Raw genomic sequence first — 27,902 nt, forward strand, 5'->3', positions numbered from 1 at the left:
CAATGGGAAAGCCCTGGATGTTATCAAGAGACAATAAAGAGTTTCACCTCATTCGTGGTCGGTAGTGATCAGTAGGAAATGATCCTGTATGAGTCACTTGCAGCACTGAATTTTAGGATAAAGCAACTGGACTTCGTCCCCCAGGTCAGCATTCCCAGAGCATATTCCACGTTGATAAATACGAGGTGAAAAAAGGGTCCCGTGATTGAATCCACATGAAAAATGCTGGGGTAAACACATCATGAAGGGTTTCGTTACTGCAGGCTTCCTCACAGACTTTACTGTACTAATATGGATTAGGAACCTCCAAGGAAAACAGTGTATTTCTGTTTCCCAAACTTATTTTCCTGCAGTTTTTCGTAAGTATCACTTGAGATTAGTGTTGTATAGAATATATGTTGGAAACTCTGTTCCCAATAGTGGAAAGTGCCTGTGGTGTTTTTGAGCCAAGAAATGGTCCATACAAAGAAGTGTTCTGGAGAAAATGCATTCGGTATGGCATGTTATGTGGATTCATCGGGAGGGACTAGAGGCAAAGAGGCTTTTTAGGGGCTGTAGCGGCGCTTTGATTGGGTTTGACAAGCCTGAGTCCTAAACATAGTGTACAAGAAAGAAGGAAGGTATGGACGTCAGAAATGGGAAGGAAATAGGCTGGGCACCGTGGCTCAAATCTTTGTAATCCCAGCACTTTGGGAGGCCAAGGCGGGCAAATTGCTTGAGGCCAGGAGTTCAAGACCAGCCTGGCCAGTATGCATGTGAAACCGCTCTCTACTAAACAAAATACAAAAATTAGCCTGGCATGGTAATACATGCTCGTAATCCCAGCTACTCGGGAGGCTGAAGCATGGGAATCTCTTGAACTTGGGAGGTGGAGGTTGCCGTGAGCTGAGATGGTGCCACTGCACTCCAGCCTGGGTGACAGAATGAGACTGACAAAAAAAAAAAAAGAAAGAAAGAAAGAAAAGAAAAAAAGAAAGAGAAAGAAAGAGAGAGGAAGGAAATAGTAGCAACACATGGTGGGCAGAGTCAGAGCCTTACCCCACCCAGAAAGCAATGTGCTTGTATTCGTTCATTCTCACATTGCTATAAAATGCCTGAGACTGGGTAATTTATAAGAAAAGAGGTTTAATTGGCTTGAGGTCTTGCAGCTATACAGGAAGCATGGCAGTATCTGCTTCTGGGGAGGCCTCAGGGAGCTTTCACTCATGGCGGAGTAAAAGCAGCAAAGTTGGAGCTGGAACAGGAGGGAAGCGGATGGGGAGGCGCTACACACTTTTAAACAACCAGCTCTCTATCACTATAGTGTATCCAGGACAAGTGGCGCTAAACTATTTATGATCCAGTCACCTCCCACCAGGCCCCACCTCTAACACTGGAGATTACAATTTAACAGACTTGGTGGGGACACAGAACCAAACCATATGCCACTCTGGGTCCCTTTTTCAGACAAAGAGGGTATCACTGTCTTGATTGGGTAATGAAGGAGGTGAATATGGCTCCAAATTTTCAGTCACAAATGATTGCGAGAAGAATACTGTGGCCATCTAAAATGAAGTCATGCCAAGATCTAGTTTTCAGGGTGAAAATGCATTTAAATTGTTGAACTACTGGGCTTCAGGTGGAAAGACAGGCTGTTAAACATTAGCTGGGGCATTTGGAAATACATGACCAGAACTACGTATCGGTGTGGAGAGGGGAATGTAAGGATTGCCTACAGCGAGAGGAAACCATTTAAGAAGGAAATACAAAAGAATTACATAAACAACTAGGTAGAAAAAATGTTCAGTACTTCAGAGGCTGTCTTCTATGGACTGCCTAGTTCTTTTTTTCTTTGGCCTTCTGTGATAATCATTCCACAGTTATCACTTCTTTAAGAAAAATCAGGTGGGGGAAAGACTCAGCTAAGAATTAATTACCATTTACAACAACATGAGCTGGGGTAGGGGGCAAACAGCTATAATAAATAATTATTTAGAGTGAATTTTATTTTTTTATTTTTATTTTTATTTATTTATTTATTTTTTTGAGACAGAGTCTTGCTCTGTCGCCCAGGTTGGAGTGCAGTGGCCGGATCTCAGCTCACTGCAAGCTCCGCCTCAGGGTTTACGCCATTCTCCTGCCTCAGCCTCCCGAGTAGCTGGGACTACAGGCGCCCGCCACCTTGCCCGGCTAGTTTTTTGTATTTTTTAGTAGAGACGGGGTTTCACTGTGTTAGCTAGGATGGTCTCGATCTCCTGACCTCGTGATCCGCCCGTCTCGGCCTCCCAAAGTGCTGGGATTACAGGCTTGAGCCACCGCACCCGGCCTAGAGTGAATTTTATTTTACGTATTTTTTTGAGACGGAGTCTCAGTCTCTCACCCAGGCTGGAGTACAGTGGCGTGATCTGGGCTCACTGCAACCTCCACCTCTTGGGTTCAAGCAATTCTCCTCCCTCAGCCTCCTAAGTAGCTGGGACTACAGGCGCGTGACCCCATGCCCGGCTAATTTTTTGTATTTTAGTAGAGATGAGGTTTCACCATGTTGACTAGGCTGGTTGCGAACTTCTGAGCTCAGGCAATCCACCCTCCTCGGCCTTCCAAAGTGCTGGGATTATAGGCGTGAGCCACCACGCCGGGCCTAGAGTGAATTTTAAAAGAGAGAAGCACCCACATGGAATGTATGGGAGAGGGAAAGTAGCTGTGGACAGAGACAGAGAAAGAACATTGGAGTTCTGAGAGCTGGAGGAGGAGAAGGCAGGGTCCTAAAGCCCAGCCGGGAGAGTGGTAAGCAGGGTGCGGTGGGAGCCTTGTCACACTGCAGGGAGCTGGGAGAGATGCTAAGAGCAGACAGGAAGACTGCTGGGTGCGCAGAATCCTTGGAGACTTCACATGAGCTACCTCTGTTGAGAGGTGGGGATGGGAGTCAGATCTCAGACTAACAAGCAGAGTCCAGCCGCAGGCTGAGACCACAAATAGCAGCTATTTCCTGGGGAAGCAATGGAGAAAACTAGGGCAGAAGTTAGAGGGGAGAATGGATTCAGGTGAAGTGGATCACCCTGTTAAGATGGCAGGAGCTGGGGTATGTTTGAGGTCCTGTAATGTGTGATGTCACCCAGGGCACCATCTGCCCCTCCCTGAAACCACATCATCATGGATCATCCAGAATCAATGCTACTTTCCCACCCTATGAAAGCCCCTCCACTAGCAAAGGTTAGAATTTTGGAAAAAACTGGCAGAATGAATGCTTAGCCTGTCTGAGAAAGCCAGCAGCGATCTGTGGGTGTCGGCTTCCTCGCTTATCTGATTGCCGAGAAGCTCACTTACACCAGCCTACCAGATTAACTGGCAGTATTTCCCCCGCACCTGTGGCCGAGGGAACTAGAGTAGCAGAAGATGGTTTTACCAAGTGCATCCAGAGAGGCTCCTCTCTGGCCTCCTCCTGAGCCAAGTTTTTCTGTCAACATATTGCTAGAGATGGACTTCCAGGCATTGGGGTTTCTGTCAAAGGTGGGACTATATCGCACAGTAGTTCAGTTAGGACTCCTTCAGGTGCAGCTACCAGAAAACCTAATCAATGCTAGTCTCAGCAAAGGAGAACATGTATTGGTTCATTTTGACCAAGAAACCAAGAGCCTTGCTTCAGGCACAGCTGATACAGGGGCTCAGACAGTGTCCTCAGGGTCCAGTTCCTCCTTGCCATCTTTTGGCTCTGTGTCCCTAGTGCTGGTGGTGCCTTCAGTGTTGGTAATGTGGCAGCTCCAGAGTTTACAGCTGCTCAGGTTCAAGGTTGGTGGGAAAGAACAAAATTATCTTTTGCTGCAATCCCAAGAAAGAGCTCAGTGGACATCATTGGCTCCATTTGGTCCTGTGTCTATCTCTAAACCAGTCATTGTACCCAGGGGAATACAATATTGTGATGGCCAGGTTGGAGTCCCACGCAGACCTCAAAGACTGCTACTCAGAGGGGTAATTAGAAGTTATTCCCAGAAGAGAGGGCAGGGGAATAGAACTCATCCTGGAGTCCCTTATGTTTCTTCCCCCAAGAAAATTCTTGTTTTCCCTGTGGACTTAGGAGCAATGAAAGGCAAGAACGGATCACTGCTCATTCAATTGCCACCTTCCAGTGCCTAGAATGTAGCAAGTTCAGAAAATGCTTTTGATCATTCTGATCACAGGGTTCGTGGATTGAGGTGACTTCTGTGTTTGACTAACTCATATAAGAATGTTAGAAATGATTCATATCTCATTTTGAAAATCATAATCTCAGTATGTGTTAATTTTGTTTTTGCCATAGAGAAATGCTACTTGATTACTGTTGCACATGAAGTTATTTCACTACTATGTAATTTGTAATATGCCTGAAAAGCAAAGTAATGAAATGACTTAGATCTGCAAATGGTTCTTGGTGGGTTTGGTGGGCACCGGGTGGAAAAGGAAGCATTTGTTTGGGCATGGTGACTGAAATACATCTGTGTGAGACACTCTCTTTGCTCTCATAAAGAGTTTGGCACAGTCCGTGCCATCTGACTGGTCCTGTCATTGTTCTCAGGTATGCAATAAAATCATCTTTCTAATGAGCTTTGTGGGCAACTGTGGGACGTTCACAAGAGGCTACCGAGCCATGGTTCTGGATGTTGAGTTCCTCTATCATTTGTTGTATCTGGTGATCTGTGCCATGGGGCTCTTTGTCCATGAATTCTTCTACAGTCTGCTGGTGAGTACCTGGTGTGGAAATATTTTATGTGTGGGGAAACTAGGAAAGGGTGCTATGTCCTCTCTCTCATCACAGACCCTTCCTTTTAATGGTGATTGGTGTGCCTGGTCCATCAATATTGAAGCTCCACAGTTTGCAGCCTTTGGGGGATCTGAGAGGAAAGCTCCACAGGAATTGGGTCAGCCCAGGAATTCAAGAGTCGCACATCTGCACTGTGTACTGTGCAGTCCAAATCTGTTAATTCTCAGTAATGGAAAATGCCCACAGTAGGTTCAGATGTTTCCTCTCCATGCACCTTTGTTTTTCTTTACTTCTTAGACTCAGCCAGCACTTATGCCAAGAGGAGTGTTTTTGAGGCTGTCATCCAACAGTTCTCATGGAATCCATTTCTCGTGAACACATGTAGCGACTATAAGAGTAGGAGCTAGTTTTGAAGCCCCAGGATTCATGATCATGAGCTCAGTAGATTTATTGGTCCAGGAGACCCTTTCAGTAGCAGTTACTTTGTTCCGATATGAGCCAGGTGCTTAATGTCTTGACAGTCTATTAAACAAGCTGGTTCCATCACCTTCCTCCTGAGCATGTTTTTAAATTACAAATCAAATAACTGCTTACTTTCCTGTAGTTAAAGGGAATCTAGACCTGTGGCGTTGTAGATAAGAAACCATTTTCTTGTGCCTACATAAAATGACAGGAAGCATAAAATTGACCTATCTGCAAGCAACACCGTAAAGAGCCTAGAAATATTAAAATATCTGTGAGGACAAAAATGATCAAGGCCTCAGGGTTGACTTACAAAGAAGGAGGCACTTGCAAAAGGCAGAGCAAGGAAAGCTCTTCAGGGAGGTGCTTAGAAAATCCCTCCCAAGCATGTATGAGAGGCATCCAGCCACAATCTAGTTTGATCCTATTGGGTTTTCTAAAAGTGAACTGAGGTAGTAGCATCCTCAGAAGCTGGGAGTTACTCTTATCTTTCTGCAATAGGTTAGAGATGTGAAAGCACAAAATGCAACTGTGTGAGATGCTTCCTTCGCTTAACGTACTTGACTGCCTTGTGCCTCAGTTTCCTCATCTGCAAAATGAGAACAGTGTATCTCCCTCACAGGGCCGTCATAGGGATTACATGCAGCTGTTCAGGTCAGGGTCTTAGAATAGCACTGCCGAACGATTGCCAGCTATTATTATTGTCTTTGTCATTCTATATTCCTTCCCCCGTCCAAAACACCATAAGGAATTCACCGTTCAGATCACTAGGATTAGCTCATTCCATTAGGGGTGGATTTTGGCAGGCTAAAGGGAATGGATTCTTTTCCCTCATCTTAAAATAGATCTGGCTATATTTTGAGGTTTTAGGCAGAGAGGTCTCAGGATATACTTGTGATTCCCATTATGTGGCCTATTTTGATCACTTTGTATCAGAAATCTTTAGAGACTTATGTCTGTTTCTGGAACTTTTTGTCTCATGCCATCATGTCCCTGGACAACAAATTCCTGTCCTCCCTTGGCAGGGTGGCAGAGTTCAGTTGGTGGTCTCTCTCATCTCTGCCAAGGGGTCTGTCCCAAGAGACAGGAGAGTCCTCTTTGGCCAACGCCACCTCGCCCCAGTAGACGCTTCGCCCTTTCCTCCAATCTGCCTCCAGTTGGCTTTGCTTCTATTCTGTTCATTCGAGTCCTCTTCTTTTCATGACTTGCAATGCAGGCCAGTGCCAGTGCCTGATGCAGGGCACGTAATGGTGAGAGGAACACAGTCCCTACCCTCATAGGTCTCACAGTCTGGAGCACAGCACAGGGACAGCTGTTGCGTGAGTGCTCACCCTGTACTCTTCCCTACCACCTTTGAGGTAGATGGTATCTTCCAATTACACCTGAGGAAACTGAGGCTTGGTGAAGTTAGGTGACTTGCTCAGAGTCACACTGTCAATAACTGATGGAGGCAGGAGAGCCACACAACTCTGTTGATGCCCAAGTTGACACTGCCTTTTATTCAAGCATGTGAAAAAGTCCTTGCATCAGTGAAACTGGCGTTTCACGTTCTAGTTTGCATCTGTGCTTTCAAGTCTCTAACTTATCACAGAAAGATAAGAGTAACTCTCAGCTTCTGATGATGCTACCTCAGTTCAGTTTTAGGAAATGCAATAGGATCAGACTAGATTGTAGTTGGATGCCTCTCCTGTGCTTCAGGGGGGATTTTCTAAGCTGTGTGGACCTTGACTTGTTTGTGGCTTCAAGTAATATGCTCCTTTTGGTATCAAAGCAGTCCTGAATGTGTCTGGTAAGAACCAGAAAACACTGACACTTCAAATTATCCTACTAATAAGGAAAGCCTGCAACCAAAAGAAATTGGGCTGCCTATAAAAGGAGAGAGACCTCAGCAGGGAACACCCATGTGTTCCAGGGTTGGGAGAGCTGCCCCCTGCTAGCAGGCCAGAAGGCAGGGAGGGTAATCTGGTGGCCTAATTAAACTGCCGCCCTCCCCCAGCCCCCAAAGACTGGCTGGACCTGGTCTTGAGCCTGCATTAAAGCTGTGTCCTTAGAAAAATATTAACACCTGGAGATGAAAGTGTGCAAAGTTCATAAGCAGGCAGTTAACAAAAGCAGAAATCCAGATGGTCAGTAAACATGCAAAAAGGTTCATCCTTGGTGCTAAACAAAGACATGCTAACGAAAACAGCGCAATCCCGTGTTTTACCTGTGACGTTAGTGAAGGTTAAAAAGCCTGATGGTGCCCAGTACTAGTGAGAGTGGGGTAAAACGGGCATGATTCTTTACTAGTGGTGAATGTAAAGTGATTCTGCCTTTCTGAAGGCAGTAGGCAAAATGTTTCTCTTATACCATTTGACCCACATACTCCATTTCCAAAAATTTGCTGAAAAGAAAACTAGATGAGCATGTATAGAGGCATGTATAGAAGTATTCCTCGCAGCATTATTTATTACGACATAGAATTGGAAACATCTTGACTGTTTTTTAAAAACATATTGGTTATATTAATCATGTTTTTCCCGTGTAGTGAAATACCAGGTAATCATTTTTGACAGGAAAATGTTCCTGATGGCTTGGTGAAAGGCTGGTTATGTGCCAGTATTATGGTCTAATATTTTTGTAAACAATATGTATCTATAAATTGCATTTTTTTAAGGCCAGAAGGAATTAAGCTATTGAACGAATGTCTCTAGATGGTGAATTATTCGTGACTTCTTTCTCTTTGTGTTTTTCTTTGTTTTCCAAGTTTTCTCCATTGAACATGCCTAATTTTCTAATTAGAAGAAAGCTTTTCTTTTATATAAATAATACTTATTGACTCTTTTAAAATCAGAAATTACAGATGAGTGAAAAGAAAAAAATTGCTTGTCATTTCAATGATTTGGAGCCTGTATAATCTCTGCGGTCCTTAACAACAGAAAACAAGTATCATTTGCTTGTTGTCTGAAGTTGCCCTTACTTGCCACTTTATATTGAGCTGCTGGAAAATATTTAACCAACATTAACAGCAACACTTTGCCTTCTGTCGTATTGTATTGTATTGACTAAATGCCTCTTCCTTGCTTCCCTTTAAGTATCCTACTCTACCCAATGCCTTTCACAGAACTAGTCTCAGAACACAGATTGGTGTTAAGGAGGCAGAAAAGCCAACCAACCAGAAAATTACCTCAGATGTAAAATTCTAAATTGGAAGGGACTCAGAGATCAGCTGTCTCAGTCCACTTATTTTACAGATGAGGAAACAGAACCAGAGAGCTTAGATGGCTTGACCGACACCTTGCAACAAGTTAAAAGCAGAGTCAGGATTTGACCCTGTCCCCTGACTCACTTCATGGTGCAGTCACACCCCAAAGCCACAGTGGAGACCAAACCTTCTGTACAAGATTAGACAGCAGCCAGAGGCCATGCTAAAAACTAGCCTCAGATCTAAGAGTAACTTCAGAGAGCTCTCTCCCCACACTCCCCACCATTCTCCTAGCCAAGTATCTGTGACTGTAGCTCTTGGAAAACTAGCCATCATCCTCCCATACCTATATGTACCTACAGGGATCCTCCATTCCTCAGGAAGCCAACTTCTTGCAAAGAGCAGGTTCCTTAGCAGAGGGCAAGCCTGGATTGTGAATGCACTGTGACCTGCAGGGGTCTTACCCTCACAGTGTTACCGCCACTAATGTCCCTGTGGTATACTAGCTATGTGACCCTGCCCCAGTCTCTTGATCAGGAAATTAATAATTACTATTTATTGTACTTATATATGTATGCCAGTGTGCTAAGCACTGTGCATATGTGGTTTACTTATTCTTCATAATAACTCTACATTCTCCAGTTTGCAAATGAGGCAATGGAGACTCAGAGGGGATGATGAAAGTACCTAGCCTGAGATCATATGGTGGACAGTAGCTGAGCTAAGATTTGAACTTATATCTAAGTCCAGAGTTCTTGCCACTGATGCTGGCTTGTAGTACGTCTGCCTTCCCAGCAGACACTTGGCTGCAGGAAGGCAGGGACCAGGGTGGCTGGCTCTTCATAGAAACTCAATTCAGTACCTTCTAAATGAATGGATGCCAAGACCCTCATCACTTTCCTCTTCCTTTCTCTCTGAAACTTATTGGCACAAGCATGTATTTTCTCTATTTCCAGGCCCTCTAAATGGCTCTGGATACTACTTGAAATTGCTGTTGTTTCCTGCTGCCCTCTTCTGTGTTTATTTTTCCTCATTTTTACCATCTCCATTTCACTGTGAAGCCAGGGAAGATGTTCAGTGTTAAGATCATGTGTAATGCTTTTGAGTTTCTAAGAGGGTAAATGCTCTATGAACCAAGTTTTCATTATGGGCTAGTGATGTACATCTAACATCGAGGCTTCTTAAAATTCTTTTTGTTTGTTTTCAAAGCTTTTTGATTTAGTGTACAGAGAAGAGACTTTGCTTAATGTCATTAAAAGTGTCACTCGCAATGGACGGTCCATCATCCTGACAGCAGTTCTGGCTCTGATCCTTGTTTACCTGTTCTCAATAGTGGGCTATCTTTTCTTCAAGGATGACTTTATCTTGGAAGTAGATAGGCTGCCCAATGAAACAGCTGTTCCAGGTGGGTTTGGGATCTTCTGATCTTTTTAATGTTAAAAGATTATTTCCTGATTATAACTAAACTAAAGAAAATAATGACTTTAGTAATGCAGCTGTCTCCCCATTGTGTCTCCCTAACACGTAGAGTGTGAATTTCAAATACAGATCTTCATTCTTACTTTACTCAAAAGGCAGTGTGGCATATGAAATGCTAAGAGTGAGTGACCAGATCTGACATTTATTTATTCACTAACATCATCTTTTAAACTAATGCAACGTTTTTGTAAAGCAGTGACCATATATATTGAGGGCGTTGGAGTATGCATCCCTTTAACTTAGTAAATCTACTTCTAGGAATCTATACATAAAGAAAAAAAAGCCTGCTGACTGTGCATGTAGAAAGAGACATATTTGGGAGAACATTCGCTGCAATGTACAGTTGGAAGCAGTCTAAATGTTCAGGGGTGTTTCATCAGATCATGGTACATCCATGAGGTGGGGTGCTTTGCACGTAGGTACATCTTTATAAACCTCCATGGAAAAATACCCACAAGATATAGCTGGAAATGGCAGAAGGATAACTATAGTAGGATCACATGTATGTCTTTTTTTTTTTTTTTTTTTTTTGAGACCCAGGATCTCACTCTGTCTCCCAGGCTGGTGTGTGGTGGTATGATTTCAGCTCACTGCAACTTCCAACCTCCCGAGCTCAAGCAATCCTCCCGCCTCAGCCTCTCCAGTAGCTGGGACTGCAGGCGCCTGCCACTGCATGTGGCTAATTGTCTTTTTTGTAGAGATGGGTTCTCGCCATGTTGCCCAGGGCTGGTCTCAAACTTCTGGGCGCAAGCGATCACCCAGCTTTAGCTTCCCAAAGTGCTGGGATTACAGGTGTGGGCCACCATGCCCGGTCTTCTTATGTTTTCTTAAAAATTAAAAAGCTCATATCCATATATGAAAACATGGATGACTATACCTCCAGACTGCTAGCAGTAGCTCGGTCTCTGGGGCTTTTTTACTATATGCAGATTTTACAGTGAGCTCATGTTATTTTTACACATAGCAAGAAGAGAAGAGATTTCCAATTTTGAGAGTGAAAAAAACTGACCATAATACTTTATTGATACCCAAGTGCCCTTTTCTCTCAGTTACAATAGTTGGCCCTACTTAGTGAAATCCTACTGGTTTTTCATCCCCTGAGTCTAAGGAACAGACGAGAATCATTGTGGCTGACTGAGCCAGCCAGCCTTTGTGCTCTCCCTCCCAAAGGCTGTGTTCTTGGCATGTATCTCCAGCCTCCCAAGTTGACACTAAGTCACACTTAAACTGCCAGCCATCTTAGAGTTGTGGACTAAACTGGCCTGGACCTTGGATTTCTATGAATGCCTGCGGATGCTTCTCGTGCAGACTTGGTATAAATCTTCCTGGAGTCTGTACGTTCAGTAGTATCTGTCTAAGAGTTTCAGCTGTTTGTCTTTAAAGTTGGAGAGGTGCTATTTAAGTGCGATATTTCTAGTAAGCCTACAGGAATTGACATTTTTGGCTTTTTTCCCATCCAGATCACCAAATGAAAGTGTAAATTGCATTTCTGCTTTGAATTTATATGCAAGATTCTAGGGTGTTATTTATGTAAAGAATTGTTTAATCAGCCGTGAATTGGGGACTTCAAACATTTTAACCATATGCTGCCAGATTGTTCATCATAAAATTTCCTTCTCTCTCCCAGAAACCGGCGAGAGTTTGGCAAGCGAGTTCCTGTTCTCCGATGTGTGTAGGGTGGAGAGTGGGGAGAACTGCTCCTCTCCTGCACCCAAAGAAGGTAGGACCTCCTAACTGTAAGCCCCATAATATCGGACTCCTTCAGAGGCTTAACTGATGCAGGTGGTGTTGGAAAAAGATTAAATGTACTGCTCAGGAGTAAGGCTATAGCAAAGGGAAAGACTGAGAGAGAGGAGGGAGATAAAGGGATAAGAAGGTTACACATGAAGAAAAAAATCTGATGTGATTCAGCCAATTTATACTGAGTGCCCGCCGTTTGCCAGGGACTGTGGTGTACTCTAAGAGACAGTAATGTAGTGGAGGGTGCAGGCAGGCCAAATGGTGATTGCTAGAGAGTTGCCCAATGCTGGGAATAAGGATGGAATACAGAAGTTAGGCACCCAGCCTGCTACTGCAGTCAGCGTATCATCAAGGAAGTGATACCCAAACTGTAACAGAAGACTCTTGATATTCCAAGGAGAGGGAATAGTACATCTAAAGGCTTTAAAGGTCAAAAGAAAAAAATAGCAAGTTTGGGGAGATAATGATTGTAAGGAAGGAGAGTAGCAAGAAATGAAGCCACAGATACAAACAAAGGGCTAGATCATGAAGGGTCTTCCGTGTCAGGCTTAGGAGGCTAAACCTCATCCAGAAGACCCTTCCGCAGCTGGAGAAAGGAATGAGGCAGACAGCAAGGCATGGCTCTTACTGCGTAAACCAGTGAAAATGAACAGCCTCCAACGTAAAGCAGTTTATCCAGAGGCCCTGCTGTGAAATATCCCTGGATTTAGTCCTCACATCATCCCCAGTGAGGAACTTGGGTCCTGTGGCATAACCCTCCTCTGAGAGACAAGATGCCTGTGACTCAGACTTGTGAAGCAACTCATCTAACATGAAAAGACTGTTTGCAGCTGGGTCTGGGGTTTAAAACCTGAAAAGGACAGGGCATGTTTTAGATCCCATAGAGGGAGAGCAATACTACCATAGCTGGAGAAATTAGCAGGGGTTAGCGATGAAAACAGAGTTGCCCCAGACGACTTTAGCTTTTGAAAGAAAGTACTTGGCTCGATTCCTTAATTTTATTCTTTCGTGTGCCTGGTAAGATGGCATTCAGGAAACAGAATTTCAAAATCCCGGTCTCTACTTTCTCCTCACGTTTTCTGTCTGTTATTACTTGCCATGTTCACAGAGCTGGTCCCTGCAGAAGAAACGGAACAGGATAAAGAGCACACATGTGAGACGCTGCTGATGTGCATTGTCACTGTACTGAGTCACGGGCTGCGGAGCGGGGGTGGAGTAGGAGATGTGCTCAGGAAGCCGTCCAAAGAGGTAAATTAATCCCAAGGGGAAGGAAGGGCAAAGGCGGCGGGTGGGGTGGTTGGTGGGAGCACCATGCAGTGGTGTTGAGTGTAAACTGAAGACGCAGAGGAAGAGCTGGGAGTAGGGCTGAGTAGCTGCGGAACTAGCTCATCAGGCTTCTTTCCTCTCTGTCATGTGAGGTGGTGCCGCAAAATCAGCTGCGTGGAAAGGGTTAGCTCTGGCTCTCTGTTCAGTAGATTTAGGGACTGTTTCCATCAGGGTTAGGCCTGATCCACCTGAACGCACGTCAAACATCCCTCCTGGCTGTGTCACAGCACACTTGGAGAAATCACAATTGAGACAGGGGATTTGAAAAGAGATGCAATTTTGAATTTAAAAGTTTAATGCCCAATTTAATTTCTACCCAAGTAGATGAGGTCTCACTTGAGCTGTGTCCCAGGCTCTGCAGGGACCCAGACTGATTCAGATACCTCTCTTTTCCAGGAACCCCTGTTTGCTGCTAGAGTGATTTATGACCTCCTGTTCTTCTTCATGGTTATCATCATTGTTCTTAACCTGATTTTTGGGGTTATCATTGACACTTTTGCTGACCTGAGGAGTGAGAAGCAGAAGAAGGAAGAGATCTTGAAGACCACGTGCTTTATCTGTGGTGAGTGTTGCTGGCCAGCTGCAGCAAGGGTGTGAAGGCCCAGCGTGGCAGAGGCATGTGGAGACTGCGAGGGTGTGATGGGCGGGTGCGTGCCCAGTTATGCAGGAGGGGACACCGGCTGCATCCTCTTGACTCTTCTACCCTCTGCAGTGAGTGAGGCTCTACTTGGCCTTTATTCTGCTGGGAAGTATTTACAGACCTGGGTCTGATTGAACTGCTACTACTTACTAACTATGTAACCATCATTTAGTCATTTAACATCTTTAATCCTTCTTTCTTCATCTGTAAAATGGGTACAATAACATGTCCTTCTCTGCATCATTGTGAGAATTAGGAGAGACAGCATATGTAAAATTCCTAGCTAGAACCTGGCACACTGTAGGCGTGGGAGGAGAAGTAGTGAACTGCTACATAAAAGAGGTACACGGGCACCAAAGAAATCATTTTCAGTATAACTACAGGAAAACATTTGTAAATGTAAACTAATCATGGAGGAATCTGGGTTGCTGAGTAATCATTTCAAGATTATTCATCATATGGCTACTAAACATATAAATTTCCTAGTGGTATGTATGCTTAAAAAAACAGATCATTTTCCAATTAAAGACTTAAATTCTTTGCTTTTTGCCCCCTTTAAAACCTTTTTAAGCTTTTTGCTTTGGTATAATTTCAGAGTTACAGAAAAGACACGACTATCCAAAGAATTTCTATATGCTCTTGACCCAGAATTCCCAAATATTAATATTTCATCTCATTTGCTTTATTCACACACACACACACACACACACACACACACATTGTCTAATGTGAGTGGCTGACAGTGATGCTTTCTTATCCCTAAATATTTTAGTACACATTTCCTAAAAACAAGAACATTCTCTTGTGTATCTACAGTATAATTATCAAAATTAGGAAATTAAAACCAATCCAATACTGTTATCTCATCTACAGACCTTCTTCAAATTTCATCCTTCATTCCAATAATGTCCTTTGCAAATCCCACCTCCTGTGGGGCTGTAGTCACCATGCCTCATTAGCCTCCACTGACACTGTTGAAGCATATAGGTCAATCATTTTGTATAACGTCCCTTGATCTGAGTTTGTCTGATGTTTGCTCATGGTAAGATTGAGGGTATACGTTTTCCACAGGAATATCAAAGACATGCTGTGGTGTTCTTTTCATTGCATCATATCAGGAGGCATGTAATGCCAGTTCATCTCCTAACTGGTATCTCGGCTCATTGTAACCTCTGCCTCCTGGGGTTCAAGCAGTTCTCATGCCTCAGCCACCTGAGTAGCTAGGATTACAGGTGCCTGCCACCACAACTGGCTGACTTTTTGTATTTGAGTAGAGATGGGATTTCACTGTGTTGCTCAGGCTGGTCTCGAACTCTTGAGCTGAAACAATCCACCTGTTTTGGCCTCCCAAAGTGCTAAGATTACAGGCATGAGCCACTGCGTCCAGCCGTGATACTAACTTTGATCATTTGGTTAATGTGCTAATTGCCAGGTTTCTCCAGTAACTCCATAAAGTTACTTTTTTGGAGAGATACTTTGTAAATATCCTGCTATTCCTTAAACTTTCACCCCTTAGCTTTAGCATTCATTGATGATGTTTGACTGGCTCTATTATGATGATGGTTGCCCAATGATAATTTTTATTATTACTCCTACATTTCTTTATTGGCGTTTTATTGTAAGAAAGAATTTTTTCTTCTCCCGACGTATGTATGTATATTTCTGTGTTTGTATTTGTAACAACATGGACTTATGGATTTTTATTTTATTCAATGGGCTATAATCTTTCACTATCATTATCTATTTTGATGTTCAAATTGCTTCAGATGTGGCCAGTGAGAGCCCTTTCCAGCTGGCTTCTGGGTTTAGTCATATTATCATCATTTTCTATATACTTTCTGACTTTTTTGGCATCATTACATATTCCAGGCTTAGGCTCACCTCATACATTTCCTGACCCATCCCTGGAATCAGCCATTTCTCCAAAGAGCCCTGGTTCTTTTTATCGGAGAAAGGTATTTAGAAGCCAAGATCTGGGGACTGAGTGTGCTCATTCCTGTTGGTGTGCTGCTGCTCTCAGGGCTTATTAGGGTACAGATCTAGAGGAGAGGTGTATGCATCTGCATATGTGTGTATGTGTACACAGCACATGTATCTGCACACATCTGTGTCTATATGTATGAAAAACGATGATTTCATACTGATACCTTTAATTCCATTTCAGCATTACAGGGTTTATCCTTTCTCCCTTTCTCTATTTGTGTTTTTTTCTCAGGCAGTGAGGAATCCGGCTCCCATTATCCTCAATATATTTATTTGATCAATCCTAGAATACATAGAGACTAGAATTGCCCACCCAGGCCTCTTCAAATTATAAACCTACCAGCTAGAGTTCAAAATTTGTTTAAAGTTCTTGTTGTCCTTATGCTGCTTCCTCAAAAGCCCTTAACATACCTGCATTTTGGCATTTACCTGGGCGAAGGGACTTCACACTCCCTGCTTGTCTGCAATGTGTGAGTATGTCACACACATTCTCATTTTACCCCTAAACACTCCTGGAACCTAGACGGTGGTCGTCCCATTCACTGACAAGGCCACTAAGGCATGTGGAGATGAAGCAGCAACTGCTAAGTGGCAGAGGTGGGATTCAAACCCAAGTCTGTCTGACTCACAGCCTGTGTTTTCCTGCCATAATGTAAACATGAATGCACTTATAAGGCCAACAGAATCTGACTCTTTATAAAGATAGGAGTGAAACCACAGCCCCCTTTCTACTGACAGTTCTATTACTGATTTTCTCTTTTACCAAGACTGCTCAGTTGGGGCCGGGGGCTTTTTGTCTCATTTTTAGGCTTGGAAAGAGACAAGTTTGACAACAAGACTGTTACCTTTGAAGAACACATCAAGGAAGAACACAACATGTGGCACTACCTGTGCTTCATCGTCCTGGTGAAAGTGAAGGACTCCACCGAATATACTGGGCCTGAGAGTTACGTGGCAGAAATGATCAAGGTGAGTGGAAAGGCCTCCCGGGAGCAAGGTGGTGGGCCTACTGGCCTGGCTTCTCAGCTCTGAGCAAGGCCCCAGCAGCCCATGGGGGAGCTGCACAACAGAAAGATAACATCCGATGCTGCCTGATCCCTTCTCACGGATGGGGCGCTGTGCTCTGTGAACTTCGTGTGTTCTCTTGAGTGATCCTCAGAACCACCAGACAGGTGGTATCAGCCTATGTTCATGGGGGAAATGTTGAGCCTCGGTGTGATTAGCATGTGACCATGGAGCTGGGGCTGGGATTTTAATCTGGATCAAACTCCATAGCCCGATTTCCTGTCGCTATGTTAATCTGCCTCTTTTCTTGATAATGCTTTTTTCTCCCTTCTTTTTAAATAACATCTACTCTCTAAGAGGTGTCTTAGAGGCAAAGTGATTAGCCTGGTTTGTGTTTGCCCTCAGCATTGCCTTTCTGGGAGACACTCTACTGATCATTAAGAAGTGATCATATGATGGAGGCATTTGAGTTCCAAATTAATCTTCTCGCTGATGCGAAGTGTGGATACTATGTCCCAGGAAGGGGAGAAGCTGCTTCAGGCTGTTAGAGAGCACTTCTCAGGCAGGTTTTGCCGAGATACCAAACGTGCGCTGTGGGTGTCCCGGGCCAGCTGTCCTTTCAGACCTGTGCTTTTCGAACATCATTAAAATGCTCAGGGGTGGAGAGTGGAGTGAGAAGCATGAACTGTGAAATCGAGGGAGTCTTTGTGATTCACGCTGGCTCCCTCTGAGGAGAAGGGGCCAACTCTCCTTCCAGTTACCAAGGACTTGAGCGCTCGGCCTGATAATGACTTACGCTAAAGGAGCCTGCTTTTTATGTAGATGTAATTTTCAAGCTTTTTATGTAAAGATACTGGAAGTCAGGTCTGTTCAGAAAAGTATCATCATTGACAGGCCTAGAGGCAGCCAGGCTTTCAGTTTTATTGCCAGCAGGGCAGTGGTTACGTGGTTGTATTTGCTGAATACCGCAATTACAGAGGCGCAGAGGCCTCTCCTAGGCTTTGGAGGGCTTTCTGGAGATACTGTGCCATCTGCACCTTTGAGGTCCTTAGAATTGAATTCTGTGCTTCCCAAATTTTAATGTACATGTGAATCATCTGTGGAGCTTGTTAAAATTCAAATTCTGACTCAGCAGTCACTTCCACGACTTGAGATATTCTGCATTTCCAACAACCTTCCAGGAGATGCCGAAGCTGCTGGTCCGGGAATCACCCTTTAAGTAGTAAGAGCCTCACAGCGGAGACAAAACAGATGCTTACTTAAGATTACTCTCAGAGGGGTTGTGTGAATGATGAGGAGAAATATTGCTAATCCTTTACATACATTTGGCCCTCTTTGGTTTGTAAAGTCCTCTCACCTCTAGTATTGTATTTGGTCGTTAAAGTTACCCTCCATGGAGAACCTGGAGGAAGGGACTTCTGGGGTGGGGAGAGATAGATGGAGGTTCATGGCGTAACTTTTGAAAAAGGTATTGAAAGAGAGGATGAAGACACTAGGGTCACAGATTAGCAGAAAGAAAGGAGAAAAAAAAATCAGCACAGAGTGGGGAGAAAAAGACACAAGTTGCAGAATGCGGATGATGGCTTATCCCTTTTACAGATAAAAGCCAGGCTGGGGGTTAAGCGACTTCCTAGGAACAGCTCAGAAGGAACTGAGCCAGAATTCAAACCAGGCTTGGCTGACTGTAGAAATCACATGCCATAATCATGTTGTTGGTAGGAAACTGGGAGGATGCTGGTGATTCTGGGCAGACTCCTATTTTTAAGCAGATTAGGGATTCTGATGGGTGCCAGTGTGGATTTCCACAGGTGAGGTTTCCAGGGTCAGGACACATTAACTGAAAAGTCCTCAATTCCTTTCTTTTCCTCCAAGTGTCGACACTGGCAAATTAAACCCTACTCAATCAGCATTTATACTGACAGAGATCTGTCCACATGCACAGATAATGACCTTCATTTGCATTCGAAGTCTTAATGTCTAGAGGAGGCCTGTACTCTTCACCCTTGACTTATGTTCCTTCTCACCCTTCACTTTGTTCTCTTGTCTCTAAAGTGTTTGAGCGGGTCCTATCTTTAAATCTTCCAGAGGCCAGTTTTAAAGTTTTCTGTTAATCACCTTACTTTCTGGTCACAGAAAACTCTGGCACACTTTTGGGTTTCTGTCTCAACCGTGGAGACTTAAAGGCGTCTTGTGAGCAGTCACTTGATGAGGATTAAGAGCCAGAGTGACCTGTAGCCCGCCACCCACCCAGCCCGGTCAGAGGCCGCTGCATGGCAACACTCTGAGAACCTGGGCGTTTGGTGTGCTTTCCCCATCTACATCATTCTTTGATTATATGAGACATCTTGTCAGAAAACCTAAAAATCTACAGTATCAAAGAATTCTTCTCTGAATGTTAAAGTTGTTGCAGAACCAGATGTTCTGTGTGCTAAGTGGTAGCTCAGAGAAGCATCAGATCTACCAGCTAAAACGGTGGTGCCTTCTTGCCTGCGCTATCTGCTGTGGTGTTTGGTCTTAAAACCACAGGAATCCCTGCTGGGGACTCCTAAGGGAGCATTAGCCCCATCAGGGTAGCAGCTGGGGTGCTCAGCTGAGTCATTTGGCGTGGGTGGGGGCTGGGGCCCCATGGGACCTCAGAGCTGCGGTGCAGAGGCTACAAGACCACCTGCGGGCCCCGATTAGTCACACCCTGTGGAGGCAGCCACAGCTGAGACGAGGCCCCCACAAGCCTCCCCCTTGAGCAGGGGCATCCTACCCACTGCTGCTGGGAGGGAAAATTAGGTGATCTCTTGAATGAGCCAACCCCAGGAGGCTGTAGCTACTCTAGCGCAGAGGACAGAGAAGGGACAGCTGATGGGCACTGGCAGAGATGGAAGGAAAAGCAGTTTGGAGGGCTCACTGCCCTCTTGCTTACCTTATGTCGTTGAGACAGGCTCTTTTAGGGTATGTGGTCCTCAGGAAAAATACCTCTTGCCTAATTGCAGAAGGCTGGGATGTTGGATTCTTCTGCAGCTCTCCTTTAGCCCATGGATGAAGATCCCAGAGACTCCTGGAGACTTGTGGAGTGACAGCTGCCAAAAGGCAACCCAAGAGAACCAATGGAAAAGGCCTCAGATGCCACTCAGGCAGGGAGGAGCCCAGCTGCCCTGAGAGCAGCTCCTTGCAGACAGCAGCCTCAGAGATGGCAAATGGGTTTTCATCTCAACCCACACTGGGTCATAGAATTTACCTAGGGCACTGTATTGAGAAGGGTTCTTGGAAACCAAGGCTGACTTGGAAAGAATGACATTTGACGAGTCATGAATGAAAGAGGTGTCTGTGTGCAGAGCCCTGACCCTCCCTGCCAGACCCATATCCCAAGGGCACATTCCCTCCATTGGTGGCTGCTCAGCCATGTGAAAACACAGCAGCCTGTCTAGATCAGATATTTCACCTTTCCTAATTCCTGCTGGAACTGGCCTGCAGACAAGGTGACAGGACCTCTTCTCGCTGTAGATAGAAACAGTGTGTTTCTCGTATCTCTGGAGGGAGGGAAAGAGGGAACATGCAAAGAAGCTCTGTCTTAAGTTGAGAACTCTGCAACCAGCTGTTCACCCACAAGTTAATCTTGTTTAAACATAATAGATAGTATATTTCCTCTCCCCTTTTGGTCTTGCCCTCTCTCCTTTCACTGGAGATGGGAGTATCCCCCTCAAAGCTGGGGCCAGGCTGATGCCTACCATGAAGTCCTCACTACCCAAGAAGTGGAGGCAGCAGATCCAAGGTGAGAGTTTCTGCTCTGTGCCTTCCCGCACCGTGTGACCTTGGGCAAGTCATGGGACTTTGCTGACCTGGGTTTCCTGTCTATACATCGCGGTTCATACCACCTCACACATCCGTTAGGTGGTAGACATGAGATAAATGAGACCTGGCAGATGGGAGGCATGCATGGAGGGAGGGAGCGGGCGAAAGAACAAGTGAGCAACAGGCCCAGAGCACAGCTAACCAGGAAGCAGGGGCTGCGGGGCTGACAGCAGAGCTGACAGAAGCATCGTTTCCTATGGTTCCAAGACTCTGCAAGACTCCTTGGCTGTGGGCATGCTGTCACTAAGAAAAGTCAGAGTAGGCATCTTGACTCTTAAGAGCCTCCTCCCCTGGAAAATCCGTATGTCTTCCTCTCTCTTGAACTTTAAATCTGTAAGTGTGCTTAAAAGTTGAGGCAGGGCATGGTTGACGTTAGCGTTCTTTGTTGAATAGGGCACAGATACTTGTGAATTCCATCCATGTCTTTAGTGGTTTCCTCTACTTGCTTTTACTGCCCAGAAGTAGGGCTTTCAGTGATTTGGGGAGTGGACCCCGAGTTCCGTGTATTCAAGGCAAATCTTAGATTAATCATGAAATCATTCATGGTTCGCTGGTAGATTTGTCCTTCAAGTCAAGCACCTGATGGAAGGCGATGCTGTTGAGTACTCAAATGACCAGGGGAAGTGAACCCTCCTCCACTGTATCTCACAGTGCCACTCAGTTCCCGAAATGCAATTTCATATTCATTGACTTGGGCCCCAGACAAGCCTGTGCTTTCAGAAAAATGTGACTGAGTTGACCTGACATAGCCCTTGGCAAAATCAAGGGAAGAGGGGAAAAAACTTCCTTTCCCTGCAGGAATTTGAATTTGGTGCCATCATAGTTTTGGTGATAGCCTTTTTTAATAAGCAAATTTTTATTAACCTTGATCTACATTTAAGTTTTCACAGTAATTTATATGCTGCACACCCTTTTTTTGAATAATTTTAGCACTGTTTGGCTTTGCTCTAGTGCGAACTAAACTGAGAATTTGTGTTAGTCTATAGATGATGATTTGAAAGGCCATGCTATTGGAGCTATTTAATCGAAGTAAGTGGTGAATTCATTATGAGCACTTTGCCTGAGAGAATTTAGATACTGCACCCTGGGCATGTTGCAGATAAAAGACCAAATATTTGATTCCCAGCAAAGAAACAGCAGCCTATTTTTCTAGTACAGTCAAATGCAGAAGACTAAATTATTCTTGAAAATTAGAAATTTGAGCAGCATTAAGAAGGAAGGTTGGTAAAGAGGACCAAACAGTAACTTAAGTACACAATAGTAACGATACGGAATTAACATGAGTGCCCATCAACAAATGAATGAAGAAAATGTGGTGTATAGACACAATGGAATACTATTTGGCCATAAAAAAGGAATGAAATCCTGTGATTTGCAGCAACATGGATGGATCTGGAGGCCATTATCTGAAGTGAAATAAGCCACGCACAAAAAGACAAATACTGAATGTTCTCATTTACATGTAGAGGCTAAAAAAAACCAAAATTGATCACGTGGTGAGTGGAAAGCTAGATAACAGAAACTGGGAAGAGTGAGACAGGGGAAAAGGGAGAGGATGAAGAGAAATGGGTTAAAGGGTACGAACATCCAGTTAGGTAGAAGGAATATGTTTGATAGCACAGCACAATGACTATAATTAACAAGAATGTGTGGTGCTTGGGTGATGGACGTCCTAGATACCTTGACTCGATCACTAGGCACTATATACATGTAACACAATTTCACATACACCCCATACATTTGTACAAATGAAAAAATATAAGACATGTCTTCTGCTAATTATAGATTTCATTTCTATATCTTGGAATTCTGCCCTGTTAACATAACTCTTACATTTTCAGAGGTGTGTTTTTGAGTGAATTGCATATAAAGACAGACTGATCCGATAGAATATTGTTCGTCCACATTTCAGAATGTCCTGAGACCTTGGACTGCTCTGGCTACTTCTCTAGGATAGCATATTCATTGACTAATATGGACAGTGAAATATTGGGGGAGAACCTGCCTCCCCATGATAGCCAGAGAGTTCTGGAATGCACCAGGGCTGCCGTTTCTGGAGGAGCAGTCTGTGCTGGGCTCTGCTTTACCCCGGGAAGGGCAGATTGGATAGTAATGAATAGGTCATGTATAATCAGTATGCATGACATAAACACTATCCATGCATGATCTCACTTAATCCTCATCACAGCATAGTAGGTGGCACTATGAACATTTTACAGATGGGAACCTAAAGCTCAGGAAGGTTGAGCAACTTTTGCAGGATCACGGCGCTGGAAAGTGCTAGAGCCAAGACTGGAATCCAGAGCTGCTGAACCAGAACCCACCCTCAGGTTGTCCTGACCCACATATCCACATGTGGTTACAGATGTGGTTACCTCTGTGCGCATGCACACAGCCCTCCTGTCAACCTGCAGCCATTGGTTGGCTGGTGGCCTCTGGTTTGGACTGGCACATCTTAGACTTGGACTGGCTTATCCCCCAGCCCCAACCCCAAGTGATACTGAATTAGCCTCCTTTAAAAGAGGCAAGATACAGTAAAGGCCCCTTTGCGGGTGGAGAGAAGAGTGGGAAAGAGGATCTCCTGGGGACACTGACTGGCTAATGCATAAATCAGTAAGACAGGAGTTAGATGGGGTGTGACTCTCACCAGCAACCACTGCTCAGACAACCAGCTCAACACTCTAGGGCTTGCTGAGAAGGCGGGAGTTCAGGAAAGCGTATCAAGTGCAGCCCTTGCAAAGGATGTATCTGAAATATATGTTAATTTTGACCTGCTGAAATATGAGAAACTTCACTACCTTCACCTTAGCTTGAAACAGGGAATGATATGGCCTTTGGTGGCCAGATTCAGGAGATGTCTAAGTAAAAGGAGGAGGACGATTCACTAGAACCACAGCCAGACTGGAGCTTCCACACCCAGGTGACTCATCTGAATGAGTTTAACTCCCTAATAATTACACATGAGAATGTCTGGTCCATCATCCTTTAAGCCTGGTGCTGACTTTTTCTCACAGTCGGGGTAGACACCTCTCTACTTTCTCTCTCTGCCTCTCCTGCTCCCTCTTCCTCGCCCTCAACATTCCACTGGAGATTTTCCAGTTTGTTCCATCATGGGTTAGTTCACTTGACCTCTTCAGAAACTAGCTATACAGGATCCAGAAGCAAAGGATCAATTTTCAAGATCAAAAGTAGTCTCAATGTGGCAGCAAGTGGGATGTTCTCAGAAGGTGGTGGGGTGCTTTTGCATAGGAGGGGAGAGTCCAGGAGCCCACATTCCTGGAAAATGCTTTCCTGAAAGCTGCGGGTAATTTGCCTCAAAAAAGCAACATGCAAAAGAGCCTTTTTGCCTGACAGCACCTCCTGGGTAACATTTCCAAGCAAATAAGTTCTATTAGCTAATTCAGTGCTACTAAACATCTATGAGGAAACGTTTTGAGAAGATTCAAAAGCAGTAGGACATCTGGCCCTTGTGTTTATCTATATTTGATAAGATGACACAGGAAGCAAACACAGAGAGTAACTCTTTAACAAGGGCAAAAGATCAAAATGGAAACTGAATACCTGCGTGTCACTACCTTCTGTTTAAAAGGGGAACTGGCTGAAGTCTTACACCTTTCTTGACCCAAGAGAGAGCCTGTGAAATCTGCAGACACTTTCTGAAGTTGGGGACAACAGCTTCCAGCCAGAGGCAATGCAAAGAACCAAGTGCAGGGGCTGGCGGGAGTAGAGTTACCCGTAGATCATAATTAGATAAGAGTAAGGACCTAAGTTTGGGGGGGAAAGACGGTGGCAGCAGTGACCGGAGCCAAGAAATGAGCATAAAAATTCACACAGCCATCATGGGGCGTCTCAGTTTAAGGAAATCAGAAGTTGGAATCCCTGCCAGACAACACTTAGGTGCAGGAGAGAGGAAGGGCGAGTCCAGCAGGGCGTGCACTTAACCCTGCCCTGACCTTTCTGCCTGCATGTGCACCTCCTCTGTGCACGAAGCAGGCAGGTCCTGGCTGTTGATAAAGCGCAGTGGACGCCCTCTGCTTCACGCAGATGCACGCCGATGGGTTTGGGCCTTTATTCTGAATTCCAGTGAGTATGCTGGGAGGAAGGGAGTGCCTGAGTATGTTCCTAGAATATTGATATTTCAGCATTGGTAGTGCCGAGCAGCAGCTTTCCTTGTGGCCTAACCTGGGAGGCCACGAGCGCTGGTTCAACTGTCACCTGGACTCTGAAAGCCGTTAACCATAGGTGAAGATCCAGCCTGTGCTGCCTGCCAAATACGATTCCCAGAATGCCCCCTGAAGTTAGCTGGCACCACGGCAGAGTCAAGAATATCGGAGCAGGGAGGAGTGAAGAGGGATTTGGCACTGGCTTCCTGGTGGCTGGAAACAGTGTGTCAGCGTCATTGGACTCGCCGCCCAACCAGCCAGGCCTCTCTTACCCCACCCTGTGCACTCGAATTTGGGTTCGTGTCAGTGGCAGCTGCACAAAGCAGTTGCTCAGCTTAAGTTTCCCCACCCAGCCTTAGAACACATTCTGCCCTTTAGTCTAGAGGGGATGAAATCACCCCTTGTTCCACGGAGCACTTCACAGGCACTTTCCTTTCATTGTGAAGCACTTGGCATTTGGGTCCCGGTTCTGCACTGACCTCCCAGTGCTCTCCTCCGAATTTCCTACATTCTGACCTTTGTGGAGGGTGTGCCAGGTGCTGTTTGTAACAGTGAGTTGAGCAGAGCCATGATCCTCCCTGAAGGAGCTTGTGTGCTAAGGGACAGCATGGGGCGCGAGTCAGGTATACCCAAGAGTCTAGTCCGTGAGACTGTGCAGGACCTGAGGGTTATGCATAGACATTGTTCCATCAGCCACTGAAGACTGGCTTCACCGCGCATGAAACCAATTCTCCCCATTGGCTAGTTGGTCCAGGGATGTATGAGTTTGTATGTGCTTATTACACACATGAAATACCTGCATACATGCACATTTTCCCCAACGTGGCAGATCTGATAATCTCCAAAAGTGCATTTTCTCCCCCCGCCCATACCCTGACCCACCCTCCTGCTCCTTCCCCGACCACTGCCACTGTGCTGCCCCACTTGCCCTTTACTTCCAGACATCCTAACTACATTTGTAACTCCCCTGCTTCAACTCCTTTATTTCCTGTGTATTCTAAATATTGACTGTGTCTGGTAGAGCTGGACTAGAGTATCATATGATACTGAGAAGTGTGTCACCATAAAAATGCACTTATAAAACTGCTCTCACCTAGAAAATGTTCTGAATATGACTGTCTAGATCGGGTATATATATTCAGAGTTCTTTAAAACCTACGTCTTTACAGTGAAGCCTACTGTCATGTCTCCAGGAAATGTGAGAATGAGGAAAAGATGTTAGTATTTAGGGATAGTCATGTGTATGTAAAAGATATACAAGGTGAACTAGACTGAGTTTCCACCTTTTACAAATCCTCTTCAGGGCCTCAGTTTTACCACCTATAAAACGAGGAAGTTGAATCAAAGGGTCTCTTGTGCCCTTTGTAGCTCTAAGATTCCAATAAGCAACATTCAGAGTGGGGATAGGAGTTTGTGAAATACGAAAACAGGAAGGTGTGAGCCTTAGGGTCTGGGTCAGGGATCAGAGTACAAGGGGCTGGTTAGAAAAGGGGAGGGTTTGGAAAGGATTAAGGAATTCGGAGAACATCCACATGGCAGATGATCTCTTTCCCCCTGAAGAGGTCTAGCAGTGTGGCACCTTTCTTCCAAACCACTCTTAAGTCGGTAACAGTGCTGGTGCCCTTCTCACTTCTTCATGAAGTCCTGTAGATGGTGAGACGGATAATATCTTCCATCACTTCTTTCTCAGTGTGTCTAGACAGGACTGACCTTGAGTAAAACCATTTCAGCTCAGAGCTTACCAATATAAAAAGCCCATCAGATGATAAAGCTGAGATGGAATGTGATTGTGTTGAAGCAGCTTATTGGTGAGGGAGTGTGTGTGTGTGTGTGTGTGTTTTCAAAGATAAATGTATCTTTCCCTGAAACAACAGCGTAGAACTTTGGAAAGATGTTTCAGTAGGCTTAAACACAATGTATTGTTGTATAAAAGCAGTAACAGATCAAAGTTGAATACTAATGGAATCCAGAAAAGAATAGAAGAAAACTACGAAAATTGCTAAAAATCCTCATACATGGCCACTGGGAATGTTCTGGCATATTTCTTAGCTAATTGAAAGTGCAGGGGAAGTTGCCTAAGCAAGATGTCATAAGCCAGCTCGGACGCTAATGTGGGGAGAAGGGTGAGTGAGCCCGATTGTTCTTGATTCAGAGTCTCAAATGGGCTCGGCCTGCCCTTGTCCAGCATGGGTGGCCGGCTCCACCTTTTTCTCCTCCTCCTGTGACCTCTGGTTTCCTCAACCTGGCAGCCTAGGTGCCCAGGACCCAGCAGGTGTCCACCCTGTTTATCATGGTCCCTGTGGGTGCCCAGGGAGTCCTCCACCTGTGGCCCCAGAATGACTTGGAAGGATTATTCTGCGGCTGGCTCTTCCGAGGGATTTCATCAGAAACGGGTGTGGTTCTCTCTGCTGGGATGAGCCCATCTTTGTTGTGCTGTATCATCCAAGAACAACTATGGAGTCTGGGAAGGCTGATTGGTCATTCCAGTCCAGCTGAAGATTACATAATGTGGCTCAAAAACAGAACCAGACTGACACCTTGATTTGTGCAGTTTGGATACCCTTCATGTGGCTTAGTTGGTAAAAAGAGAAATCAGTATCCCTAAAATTTTTATCCCAAAGAAAGAAAGGAAGTAACTTTACACAGGAGCTGAGTACTGAAACTAGAGTCAATACCTGGATGGCAGTGCTGACTCTATCCCAGCTCTAGGCAGATGACATAGTGATTTACAATACTTTTGCATAATGTTTTCCAGTTGATGGGACATTTTTACAGCCATCTGATCCTTACAGTAACCCAGTGAGGTAGCTGGTGAGGTGATCTCTTTCAAAAAAGAAAGAAAGAAAATGGACCAGGTTGGTGAGCTAGCTGACTCATACACTCATTCACCATCCTGTATACACACAACTGAAACTCTTCTTATTACAGCCCATTGTTTTTTCTAGTGACACACGAATGTCACAAGACTGTGGCAGAAATGTACAGAACCTGTGAAATACAGGGATATTAATATGCATGTTGTCTGAAGTCACCGTACTTTTGGGACAAAGAGAACTGAATTCCTTGAATCTGGTGCTGGCCAACACATTCAGGGTGTGGAATCCCATTTTAAAAAAATTAATAGACTCACAAGATAGAAGAAGAAAAAAAAGAAAAAAGGACAATTTTTTAATAAGATAAATTACTAGACTTTATTTTTTAGAGCAGTTTGGGGTTTACAGGAAAATGGGGCAGAAAGTACAGAGTTCTCATACATGCCCTTCTCCTCCTGACTCCCTGCCAGTTTCCTCTGTTAGTAAGGTTTTGTATTATTGTGGCCTGTTTGTTAAGATTTGATATGCCAATATTGGATACATTGTTATT

At 44.7% G+C, this 27,902-nt stretch overlaps 1 protein-coding gene across 11 annotated transcripts in view; it reads left to right on the forward strand.

Annotated features, from left to right (window-relative positions):
* ITPR1 (inositol 1,4,5-trisphosphate receptor type 1) overlaps positions 1-27,902 on the forward strand; it is a 356,972-nt gene that overhangs the window by 309,576 nt on the left and 19,494 nt on the right. For all 11 annotated transcript variants that reach the window (XM_033210504.1, XM_033210510.1, XM_033210513.1 and 8 more), the window contains 6 exons: positions 4,529-4,693; positions 9,570-9,765; positions 11,467-11,559; positions 12,688-12,827; positions 13,302-13,467; positions 16,337-16,497. In XM_033210504.1, the coding sequence (XP_033066395.1) occupies positions 4,529-4,693; positions 9,570-9,765; positions 11,467-11,559; positions 12,688-12,827; positions 13,302-13,467; positions 16,337-16,497 (921 nt within the window). The remainder of the gene's footprint in view (positions 1-4,528; positions 4,694-9,569; positions 9,766-11,466; positions 11,560-12,687; positions 12,828-13,301; positions 13,468-16,336; positions 16,498-27,902) is intronic.

Source organism: Trachypithecus francoisi, unplaced genomic scaffold (assembly GCF_009764315.1).
Source record: "Trachypithecus francoisi isolate TF-2019V2 unplaced genomic scaffold, Tfra_2.0 Lachesis_group0, whole genome shotgun sequence".
In the NCBI taxonomy this organism is placed as follows: domain Eukaryota; kingdom Metazoa; phylum Chordata; class Mammalia; order Primates; family Cercopithecidae; genus Trachypithecus; species Trachypithecus francoisi.